This window comes from Cydia fagiglandana, chromosome 3 (genome assembly GCF_963556715.1).
Source record: "Cydia fagiglandana chromosome 3, ilCydFagi1.1, whole genome shotgun sequence".
Taxonomy (NCBI): Eukaryota; Metazoa; Arthropoda; class Insecta; order Lepidoptera; family Tortricidae; genus Cydia; species Cydia fagiglandana.
The window spans coordinates 6,885,930-6,898,438 of record NC_085934.1 but is presented as its reverse complement, the minus strand read 5'-3'; the positions used below and the strand labels follow the sequence as shown (position 1 = coordinate 6,898,438).

The 12,509-nt window shown below is 40.6% G+C and overlaps 1 protein-coding gene across 1 annotated transcript in view; it reads right to left on the bottom strand.

Annotated features, from left to right (window-relative positions):
* Positions 1-12,509, bottom strand: part of LOC134679929 (uncharacterized) — a 14,895-nt gene extending 2,386 nt beyond the window's left edge. Inside the window, exons 1-10 of the mRNA XM_063538877.1 lie at positions 12,382-12,509; positions 11,740-11,790; positions 11,197-11,312; positions 10,727-10,821; positions 10,113-10,579; positions 9,275-9,424; positions 8,885-9,012; positions 7,200-7,261; positions 6,662-6,774; positions 6,116-6,324 (exon numbers count right to left, since the gene is read on the bottom strand). Coding sequence (XP_063394947.1) covers positions 6,116-6,324; positions 6,662-6,774; positions 7,200-7,261; positions 8,885-9,012; positions 9,275-9,424; positions 10,113-10,579; positions 10,727-10,821; positions 11,197-11,312; positions 11,740-11,790; positions 12,382-12,424 — 1,434 coding nt within the window. The 5' untranslated portion in view covers positions 12,425-12,509. The remainder of the gene's footprint in view (positions 1-6,115; positions 6,325-6,661; positions 6,775-7,199; positions 7,262-8,884; positions 9,013-9,274; positions 9,425-10,112; positions 10,580-10,726; positions 10,822-11,196; positions 11,313-11,739; positions 11,791-12,381) is intronic.

Below are 12,509 nucleotides of genomic sequence, written 5' to 3'. Positions count from 1 at the left end.
CCGTTTAGTAAAAACAGACCTTTCTGCCTACACATTATAAGCCTCCAAGAAGTTCATCATACATAGCACGAAGTTTTTGTTGCATAATGTTCATAAATCTTGCTTTACACTCTGTTAGTAAATAATGACCCGGAATCGACATATCAAATAAATATTCATGATTTATTTTGTACAACATTATTTAATTTTTGTTGATCTTAAGTGATTTTCGTAATATACGACATAAATTTTCTCTATGTTTTCTACTCTTAATCTGCGGCGTCGTGCAGTAAATATCCATTTTAATTGGCTAAATGATCTTTCGACTGCTACTGTTGTAATGGGTGCGTTTTTAAAACGACGGAAGTAATCAAATGTAGAACGATATATCGTTGAATCTAGTACTATCTCCTTCTCCGATATCAGTTCACACATTTTTTTCATAACTTCATATCCGGCATTTTTCTGCAAAAATCTGTTTTCCATCTTTATTCAAAATTAATTTGGATATATGTTTGTATGTATTTTGTACTATGTTCAAACTTTCACTAAGAGATAGATTTTGGCACTGCAGTTTATTTATAGCATCTGGTATTACTTGCAGATACTTTGCTATGAAATTTACATCTTTTCGAACTTTTGCACTGAGTAAAGATTTTTTTGCTTTGACGATGCACTGTGCGTCTGAATTACGAAATGTGTCTATAACGCTTTTTATTTCATCAAAATACTTGTTGTAGTAAGTGGTAGCCTCGATCCATGTTCCCCAGCGAATAATTGTTGGGTTTGGAGGCAAAGGAATTCCATTAAACATTTCTCTTAATGCTTTTACTCTTTTCGGAGATTTGCGAAATACTTTCTTTACATTTGAAATTAATAGGTTAACTTCTGGAAAAAGAACACGAACTTGATCGGCAACTCTGTTAAGAGCATGGGCTAAACATGTAACATGGACAATGTTCGGAAAAAGTGTTTTCAAATTTCTGCCAGCTTTCAACATATACCCCACACCATCAGTCAATAACAACAACACCTTGTCATGCTTATTGTGACCAGGGCCCCACAAATCATCCAGGGCATTTTTTACAGTATTAGTTATACTGATATTGTTCGTTTCATTTAAACATTTGCTTGACAGCACGTGTGGAGTTCCAACATCATCTTCAAGCATAGCACCTACTATAACGTGAGATTGGTGAAATGTACCTGTTTTCAGTGGTTCTTTTGTTAATTTTTGACTATTTATTACTTGTTAGCGATTTGACGACCTATAGCATCTGTGGTTTCATCAACACTTACATATATATACGCGTCTTTTAATTCGTCTCTAATTATATCCATCTCTTTGTCGTATAATTCATTCACGCAAGTCTGCCTCAGCAAACATTCTGAAGGGACCTGAACAGTTTTTTCAAATTTTCCAGATACACAATCTTCAATGAAATTTTTAAATACAGGGTTCTCTATTTGAGACCACGGTATGTTACAGCTTACTAGAAATTTTGTCAGTTCCAACCTAAAATCTTTTTTGAGAGAAGTGTGTCTTTCAGAGTTAAAATGACGTTTCACGGAAGATTTAGTTTTACAAAAACTAATATTGCACTTCGAGCAAAATAGATTTGTATCGCGAGCCTCTAGCTCAGGATAATCCTGTATAAACAACCCCACAAATTCATCACATGTTATTTTCCTTCGAGGCATTTTAAAGGCAACTTCTATTTGATTATGTTGTTACAAATAAAGATCAGTCAAGATTGACCATAGATATAAACTATGGATGAGCGCATGCATACGAATTGCCCGTTGCGATCTTCATGTCAGCAAAAAAGCGCCATCTGTTACACACTGCGTACAACTACGTGAGCTCGACTCTCGCGATAACTTTGTACGGGCGTACAAGGCTTGTTAAGTTTATTCGCGGTTTATATCAGAAGAGCGTCGATTAAGTTTATGGTTAATCAAAATTATTTGTTGTATTTGTTGGCGTTGTTTGATATCCGTGTCGTCGACACTGACGCTCCTTCTTACCTCTCAAGACCCGTGACATATTATCTGTACTAAAATCAGCTGAAGACGAAAAACAGAGAAAATATTCCACGGCCTGTGAAATGCGACATGCAACTTTCACACCACTTGTAACATCTGTTGACAGCGTCTATGCACCCCAAATGTCCTCCGTTATAAAACATATGGCAGAAACCATATCTCAACGTTGGAACCGATCTCTAAGTACTGTACTGGGCTGGCTGAGATGCAGGATCAGTAACGCCGTTATACGTGCCACCACCATGTGCATCCGAGGCACACGCCACCGGTTTAAGTCCCCCGCCAGGTGGCTTGGGTTCGACGACGGTGCCGCCCTTCCACACATCGACTGAAACCCCTTTTCTACCCTACCTACATATGTCTTAACCTAACCCTTTGCCTATGTATTACTTATGATTCTCGTAATAAATGCTTTAGTTAACATATTTATTGTATTAAAATGGGCGAACTTATCCTTATAAGTTTCCGTTCTTCTACGTTATTTCGTGATGTCATTATCGTCTCAGGCGGCAATGCAATATTTTAAACATTCGCGCAGTACGGTGTGCCGTCCTGTGTAAGCCGGCTCTGTCAAGGTCGACAATTTGGCCGAGCTACTAGCTACAGCAGTACAGTTCGATAAGTACCTCCCGAGCTTTCGCGAGTAAAATGCGGCGAACAACTATTTCTGTTAGTTTCTTGCTTGCAAAACAGGTAGAGTAAAAAAGAAGGAAACAGCAATACAAACTAACTATTTTGGCTCAGTGATCCAAAGAGAATCTTGGCCTCCGAAACGAGAGCGTGCCACCTGTCCACAAATATGATGCAAAAATATAAGTAGGTAATGGAAAGTATTAAATACAGCGATGTGAATTAATCGGTGTTTGAAAATGCGCGCTTTGTTTCTAGCGCTCACCTGTTAATTTTTTTTGAGTTTTACCTACAGTTAATTAAAAACTTATACCTGACAAGAATCAATATACTAGGTACCTAAGTCAACGAATAAAACAATAACAAATACTTGATCTTGTTATTTCGAATGTTTTTAATAATTATGTAAAAGAAACGGGAACAAACTCTGTAAGACAGACAATAGGTACTTTAATTTCGGTAATTATATCCGGTAGGTAATCAACTAATCATATTTAAGTAGATTTACCTATACAAATCACGCAGTATGCATTTCTACTTCATAATAACTTCCAAAGAGAAATGACGTCCTTACAAGGTTAATGCATTAGCGCTATGACGTACGAGCGAACATCAGTTGCTCGTGAGAATGAAATAAAATTATCGTTTAAAATTGGTTTTAAGCAATAAATAAACCTAATTGGAAATTACTTACCGATGATATGAGATCCCATTTTTTTTCTTATACTTCCTATAATGGTTTTTGCACCCTTTTACAACGCAATAAGGCATTTTTGTGTTATGCTGCGTGACAACTTTCTACTGCGCAATTCGCCACACGACTGAGCGCCGGGGTGTGATAAATGCAAATATCACACCCTTGTAGCGGCCCCCTTTTTAGTGCTCGTTAGCCGCGTCCTTACGAAGTAATATATATGTCCATGACCTACGACCTTAAAATGTATAATTATTTTATTGAATATCAATGCTATCTTACCTCCATACTTGACTTGATTGGTACTTAAAAAGATTACCTATTAGGTACGCAACCTTATCAGTCAATTTAGACATTTGTCAATCTCATGGACATATATATTACTTCGTAAGGACGCGGCTAACGAGCACTAAAAAGGGGGCCGCTACATGGGTGTGATATTTGCATTTATCACACCCCGGCGCTCAGTCGTGTGGCGAATTGCGCAGTAGAAAGTTGTCACGCAGCATAACACAAAAATGCCTTATTGCGTTGTAAAAGGGTGCAAAAACCATTATAGGAAGTATAAGAAAAAAAATGGGATCTCATATCATCGGTAAGTAATTTCCAATTAGGTTTATTTATTGCTTAAAACCAATTTTAAACGATAATTTTATTTCATTCTCACGAGCAACTGATGTTCGCTCGTACGTCATAGCGCTAATGCATTAACCTTGTAAGGACGTCATTTCTCTTTGGAAGTTATTATGAAGTAGAAATGCATACTGCGTGATTTGTATAGGTAAATCTACTTAAATATGATTAGTTGATTACCTACCGGATATAATTACCGAAATTAAAGTACCTATTGTCTGTCTTACAGAGTTTGTTCCCGTTTCTTTTACATAATTATTAAAAACATTCGAAATAACAAGATCAAGTATTTGTTATTGTTTTATTCGTTCACTTAGGTACCTAGTATATTGATTCTTGTCAGGTATAAGTTTTTAATTAACTGTAGGTAAAACTCAAAAAAAATTAACAGGTGAGCGCTAGAAACAAAGCGCGCATTTTCAAACACCGATTAATTCACATCGCTGTATTTAATACTTTCCATTACCTACTTATATTTTTGCATCATATTTGTGGACAGGTGGCACGCTCTCGTTTCGGAGGCCAAGATTCTCTTTGGATCACTGAGCCAAAATAGTTAGTTTGTATTGCTGTTTCCTTCTTTTTTACTCTACCTGTTTTGCAAGCAAGAAACTAACAGAAATAGTTGTTCGCCGCATTTTACTCGCGAAAGCTCGGGAGGTACTTATCGAACTGTACTGCTGTAGCTAGTAGCTCGGCCAAATTGTCGACCTTGACAGAGCCGGCTTACACAGGACGGCACACCGTACTGCGCGAATGTTTAAAATATTGCATTGCCGCCTGAGACGATAATGACATCACGAAATAACGTAGAAGAACGGAAACTTATAAGGATAAGTTCGCCCATTTTAATACAATAAATATGTTAACTAAAGCATTTATTACGAGAATCATAAGTAATACATAGGCAAAGGGTTAGGTTAAGACATATGTAGGTAGGGTAGAAAAGGGGTTTCAGTCGATGTGTGGAAGGGCGGCACCGTCGTCGAACCCAAGCCACCTGGCGGGGGACTTAAACCGGTGGCGTGTGCCTCGGATGCACATGGTGGTGGCACGTATAACGGCGTTACTGATCCTGCATCTCAGCCAGCCCAGTACAGTACTTAGAGATCGGTTCCAACGTTGAGATATGGTTTCTGCCATATGTTTTATAACGGAGGACATTTGGGGTGCATAGACGCTGTCAACAGATGTTACAAGTGGTGTGAAAGTTGCATGTCGCATTTCACAGGCCGTGGAATATTTTCTCTGTTTTTCGTCTTCAGCTGATTTTAGTACAGATAATATGTCACGGGTCTTGAGAGGTAAGAAGGAGCGTCAGTGTCGACGACACGGATATCAAACAACGCCAACAAATACAACAAATAATTTTGATTAACCATAAACTTAATCGACGCTCTTCTGATATAAACCGCGAATAAACTTAACAAGCCTTGTACGCCCGTACAAAGTTATCGCGAGAGTCGAGCTCACGTAGTTGTACGCAGTGTGTAACAGATGGCGCTTTTTTGCTGACATGAAGATCGCAACGGGCAATTCGTATGCATGCGCTCATCCATAGTTTATATCTATGTCGTAGGTATAAACGTTTCTCTATACGAATGTCATTTCTGTTTTTGACTGTTTTTTATAATCTTTCAGTATTGTCAAATCGTATTTGCTCCCGCGATAACGATGTATGTTCATAAGTAATAGTTACTGATTTTTAATAAAAACCGTTTTTCTATTAAAAGACATGTCAAGATTGCTTTTACCTTCTCATCATAGGCCTTCTCGTCTATATCAGAAGATTTATGGTGTAACACCGTTTTTGATGGCTGAATAGACCGATGCGAGATCGACATGGTCTACCACAGGTCTGACAAGAGAAGTTTGCGGAAACCGGTACTGAGACACCTTGTCGTCGTCTTACCTTCTAATGCTACAAAAAACGAACTATAGCGTCCCACCATCCTAATCTACTTACTAGACTCCTAAAGGTTAAGGTATTTTTGGCTAAAGTTGCATTGCAAATACTTAATGCCCTTCAAATGGAGTTACGAGGTTAGGAATTACGTAGGCGTCGGACAGCACGCCGCCACGGCGAGTCCCGCGTGGCTGACGCACCTGGTACGACCCGCGTGGCTCACGTACCTGGTACCTGGTATAGTGGTGCACGGCGCCCTGCGCGTACAGGACGCAGCAGTGCTTGGAGGGGCGCAGGGCGGCGGGCAGCACGCGGCCGCGGTGCGTGGTGCGCGCGACCCACGTGTCCTCGTCGGCCTTCACCGCGCCGCTCGGCACGGCGCCGCACGCGCTCACCACCCACACCGGCCCGCCTGATTTCCACAGTGATATCCATTCTGGAAATATATTGTTGCACGGTACTTCTGTAAGCCACCATTTGCGGTATCGTCTTGGGTCGTCCCATTCGTGCTTCGTCAAGTTCTTAAATTAGTCCTATTCTACTTTCGTCACTCATTCTACATTGAAAGCCACCGACGATTGTGACGAATGTAGAATGGGTGACGAAAGCAGAATAGGACTAATTTAAGAACTTGACGAAAAACGAATGGGACGACCCAAGACGATACCCCATTTGCTACTGCCGGAAGGCAACTTAATAGCATTTTTGATCAGAAAATAATAGGTACCTATAGTATGGTTCAAAATATTAATGAAACGGTCTAATCAATTTACCTGGAATGAGTCCCATGAAGTGGTTTTCCCAATTTATTTTAATGATTTGCGTATTGAAGTTTTTCCAATCTTCAGCATATTCCTCCACTTTACTTTTGAAGTAATTCCATCGCCTAGAGGAGCAAACATGTTATTTTACGTTATTAAGATATAAACGAATTGTATTGAGCCAAGACGAGCGAAGCGAAGCGCAAGGGCACTACCTGCTGAAATTTTGCACATTAATTACTAATGTAGAGCCATACCATCCATAAAAAAATACCCGTCGGAATTCGAGGGGGGCAGAGTCACTTAGCTTATCCTGACGCGGCCTTTATTCACTATTCATTATTTTTTATTATAACGTTCTTGTAGTAACGAAACGGTCAATTCACATATTTTGACAAAGATGTAGAGTTTGTGGAATTAGGGCTTGTATGTAGAGTTAGAAGCTTGGCTCTACAAAAGATCTGATAACTTTTTGACAGTGCGAGCCTTATGTTTTCGTCTTGGCAACATGAAAATGTTTTGGTGGTTACTTATTTACAACGTCACTTACAAATCTTGTTTCTGTGAGTCCGTAGTAGATGGGGGCAGTCGTAATGAATCGGTCTCCTTTACCTATAATATTAAATAGGTACAGATTACAAATCACCACAGTTTATCCTATAGGCAGGTGAAATGAAAAATACCAATAAGGAGTGTTTCTTTCTCATAAATTCGGTTCGGTTCGGTTCAAAATGGTTAAAATTATAGCGTCAATCGTTGCTCAAACAAAAAAGCACATGGACTTTCTCCTCCTCCTCCTCGCGTCGGTTTCCTCAATGCTGAGGGTCGTGACCATCTCGTCGAAATAGTTTTGTGTGGACCACTCGGCGCCACACACTTCTATCTGCTGCCTCGTGAAGAGCGTCGTGTACTGTGGTGTCGAGGGTGGTGCGAACCTGGTCAGTCCAACGTATCGGGCTTCTGCCCCTAGGTCTGTTTCCTTCCACTTTGCCAGTGACCACTAATTTTTCAAGATTATCGCTGCTTTTCCTGGCTATGTGTCCGAAGTACTCCAGAATCCTTCGTAGGCAGGTGGTAGAAAGTCTCGTCTGGATCTTGAGCTCCTGAAGAATCGATACATTGGTGCGATGTGCTGTCCAGGGAATCCCCAGCATCCTGCGCCAGCACCACATCTCAAAAGCATCAATGCGGTCACGGTCGGCTTTCTTTAAGGTCCACGTCTCTGCGCCATATAAGAATATGGAGAACACCAAAGTGCGCACAAGGTTGGTCTTGGTTTTCAGGGTGATGCTCCTGTCCTTCCATATCTTTTGTAGCTGCGCCATAGCTCCTTTTGCCATCCCGATTCGACGTCGCACCTCAGCTTCGCAAGAGCCATTATTACTAATGCTTGAGCCCAGGTATGTGAAGTTGTCAACTACCTCCAAGTCAAGTGTTCCGGTGAGCTCAAGCTTGCCTGTGCGATTTACGACCATTTAACCACATGGACTTTATTACCTATTAATTTACATGCAATCTAGGATCGTCTGCTATTAAAGTACAATCGTAAGATAAGTTACTTACGTAGGTAAAAAATTAAAAGGGATCTTACTGTGACAGATATAAAGTGGGTCCATTTCTTAAACATCTCGATAACTTGTAACATTTCTGTTTGACAGTCCATGTAATTTTTATTCTTAACAGTCCCTCTGGTCGGAGAGACGATCTGGAAGAAGATACTTATCACCATGAGACATGAATGAAATTAGAATTCGAGTAGCATCCTTATTTTTTTTACGATTCATCATTCATTCATTCATTCATTCATTTATTCCTTTATAAAACATAGTTTTACATGTCAATTAATTAAAATCTTGAAGCAATAAGTATTGATTGGTTCAAGAAGAGTCGTTAAAATTTTTGGTTGAGAACATTGACGTATAATATCTAAGGACGGGCTAATGGGGCACTAAAAATGGTACTAGTTCAGCGGCGTTACTCACGAATTCCAGCCAATCTTGCAGTCTAACACAACTAGTTGCGACCAATAGTGCGCGTAATGCGAACTCGTCAACCAATCGCGCGCGTAATGCGAACTCGTCAACCAATCGCGCGCGTGATGCGAACTCATCAATCGCGTTGTAGCGATTTCACACCGCTGTACTGGCCCCTGTCATGCTTCATTATTATTGCCCGTAAAGCCAGTCCCTACATATCTATGTCAATGGTTGAGAATGAACCGTATATCATACACACCTTTTTATCCTGGTACCGGAGAACAAGTCTCAGAATCAACTGCCGACTGAAAAGATTGTACTGGCGCCATTGTAGGGCCTCTGTAGTTATTTTTTTCCGAAAATTATTCCATGATTCTGCAGGTTTATCTACAAACAATTTTCAAACTTTTATTTATTTTATTTGTTAGGAAAACTTACAGCTAGAGTAACAAGTTAGGTAATAACAAGGAAACAGTAAGCCAATTACAAATTTAGTTTATAACTCTATCAAATTGTTTAAAGGTGTTCGGAGATCGACATTTCATGTGGACGCTGTGGTGCTATGACACTTGCAGGCATGCACATTCCAAGTCTGCTTACCATCATAGTATTCATAACGACCCACTCGCCCATTGGTTCCGAATATTACCTGTCAAATGACTACTGTGCTGATATGACAGCGCGCGGTCCACGGTCTCTTGTATCCACTTGCGCCAGGCTTGCACGTTCCACGTCAGGCTCACCATCATTGCGTGCCAGTCGCCCATTTGATCGGTTGAGATCACCGGTATGCCTGAAACTGACGTCCACCTCTTGCTTAAATAAAACTGGACGGTGTGCTAAACAATAACTAGTGTTGGTTGGGACTCCAGCTCTTTGAATCCTCTGCTTCAAGGCTCCATTCATTTTTACGGACTCTTATAATTAAATTCAATCTAAACTCGGTGTCGTCTTGGGTCGTCCCATTCGTTTTTCGTCAAGTTGTTAAATTAGTCCTATTCTGCTTTCGTCACTCATTCTACATTCGTCACAATCGTTGGTGGCTTTCAATGTAGAATGAGTGACAAAAGCAGAATAGGACCAATTTAAGAACTTGACGAAAAACGAATGGGACGACCCAAGACGATACCCTAAACTCGAGTTCTTTTCAACTTGTTAGAGATCTGAGTCTTTTGTAGAGACTTGAGTCCTTTTTTTACAATTTTTAAATGCATTGTAAGTATTTTCTTTATGTCGAACTTCTGGATTAGGTAGACACATCATACACTAACGCCTAATTTCTTTACTGCTTTTTAGGAAAAACCTGTAAAATTGTTGACGCAGCCTTTATTCGGAGGCTCGAGCTAGTCCTTTTGAGTGGCTCTTAAAAAAGACTCAAGAAAGGCCTCGAGTCTCGAGACTTTTTTAAAACGAGCTGAATTCTTCAAATTCAGACTCAAAGGACTCTAGTTCCTACCAACACTAACTGTAACTAGAAAATGATTTACCATTTGAATCTGGATTTGTAGTCTCAATACGAGTATAGCCCAACTCTGAGAATAGTGTTGCCGGATTAGTTTGCGTACGTAATGGACGATGTGATCTCCAAGCGAAGCCCGGCGATGACCTGGTAGCTTCAAAGGCACCACATTGATCGGTAGATGGTGCCGATGTTGTATGGTACGACCAGGACTTAGACATGTCCTCAGAGTGCGATTGGGTTAAAAAGTATGAGCTCGAGGGTATAGATTCAGATGTACGTTCTTCGGAAGATGGACTTAACGCTTCGAGGGACAAGTCGCTGATGTTAGTGTCGTGGAAGGACGAGCGTGCGAGTTTGGTCGGCGAATCGAGGTACTGGCGCTGTCGGTCGTACTCGGTGGAGTAGAGCATATAGGAGGTCTGGCAGCCCTCTGTTGGGGCGTCCGCGGGGCATGTGGGGTCGTTCGCGGGGCATGAGGGCGCAGGGCAGGGCCTAAAGATGAAATATTAGTATATTAAGCGCCAATATTTCAAACAATCCTAAAAGGTTTCCTGATTTTATTTAGAATAGAATAATAAGAGACTAATAATATATATTGTATATCTTGCTGGCGCTCAGAAAGAAAACAAAACACAGTACCTGATGGTGATATCGACACCGGGCCCGTAGACGCGATCTCCCCGAGTTGACGGTTGGAGCAGCTCGTTGGGCGCTAGATCTGACAGCGTATGCATCTAAGGAAGATACACCATTATACTATAAGGAAAACTTAGGCACATGCTGGGCACTTGCTAAATTAGGCAACAATTTTAAATTAGGTATGGCCAAAGTGAACTATCATAGTACGACTTTGTATGCTGAAAGCTGCTTGCATCTCTGAGAGACTGGATGTGGTTGTGGTTGATCTACTGAATCCATCAACAGTTTATTAGGCGTTATTTTGATGGCTCCTCTACACGATGGGCCAGCGCCGGCCACTCCAAGGGACGTAGCCACGCGGTAGAATGAGATAGCAATATCACTTGCTCCCTCTAACGTAAATGCGTCCATTGGAGTAGCCGGCTTTGGCCCATCGTGTAGAGGAGCCCTGATATATCTGATGTACTCACCACCAGCTGCCGCGAGCATGAGCAGCACGGGCGGGACATGCGCCTGAAGATCTCGTCGCACCACAACTCGCATTGCACGAACACGCTCTTCATGCACTTGCACACTTGGATCACACCTGAAAACCCAACCAGCTCTCTGGTTGAATCTAGGGTATCGTTTTGCAACCAGCTCTCTGGTTTTAAATACAGTGAAATCTAGGGGTATCGTCTTGATTCCTATTCTGCTTTCGTCACCCATTCTACATTCGTCACAGTCGTCGGTGGCTTTCAATGTAGAATGCGTGACGAAAGCAGAATAGGAGTAATTTAAGAACTTCACGAAAAACTAATGGGACGAACCAAGACGATACCAAATCTAGTACATTGTAGTTAATTGTACGGTCGCCATTAGATACAGAGCGGACGAAGATATCGCAACATGCACTCTTAACGCCTTGACAATAGAGGCTTGTTCAGATATTTATGAGTACCATAACAACATGCTCGTCAAAAGATCAAGATAAACATTTTGGCTACGAAGGCAAAAATGTATTTTGTACTCACGTGGTTGTAAAAGATGAACAGCAAGATACCGAGTAGCATCAGCAATTACACCTGCAAATTGATAATAAACGTAAGTAACATGTGTCTCAGGGTCAGTCACTCCTGTAGGTCAAGTTGATGAGGTCGAGAGGAAGCTATAAATGCTGGGGAAGTTTATAGTTTCACAGTTGCGTCCCAGGCGATGCAGTGCTTGTGGAGAGGTCACTATGTTCTGAGGACATAGAATTATTTTGTGTTTGAAATACTACAGCACCCAATTTTACCCTACTATAGTTCGTTTTTTTAGCATTAGAAAGAAGTTGCAAGAAGGTAAGCGATCTTGACATGTCTTTTAATTGAAAAACGCTTTTTAAAAATCAAAAACTATTACTTATGAAAGCAGAACAATATAAATGATCGTATTATAGGTTCATAATTGTTACATATTTGCCGTAACTTATTTTTAAAATGTGTTTTTCAATTAAAAGACACATCAAGATTGTTTACCTTATTTCTAATGCTGAAAAAAACGAACTACTTATAACTGGGTAATATTTGATGCTCAGGGTTCCTTTAAATTCATAACAATTTCATAACAAAGTCATGTTCCTATAAAGTACATAAGTAGTAATACATAAATAAGACTATTATGACATTTCTCACCATCCATGAGCTCTTTTTGGTTATCGGGTACTAATCCTTCCATCAAACCAACAATTTTGTTTTGAACTTTACGTCCCACTACGGGATCTGCTCCGGTCACCGTTAGCTGATCGGTATTTTTTCCAGCT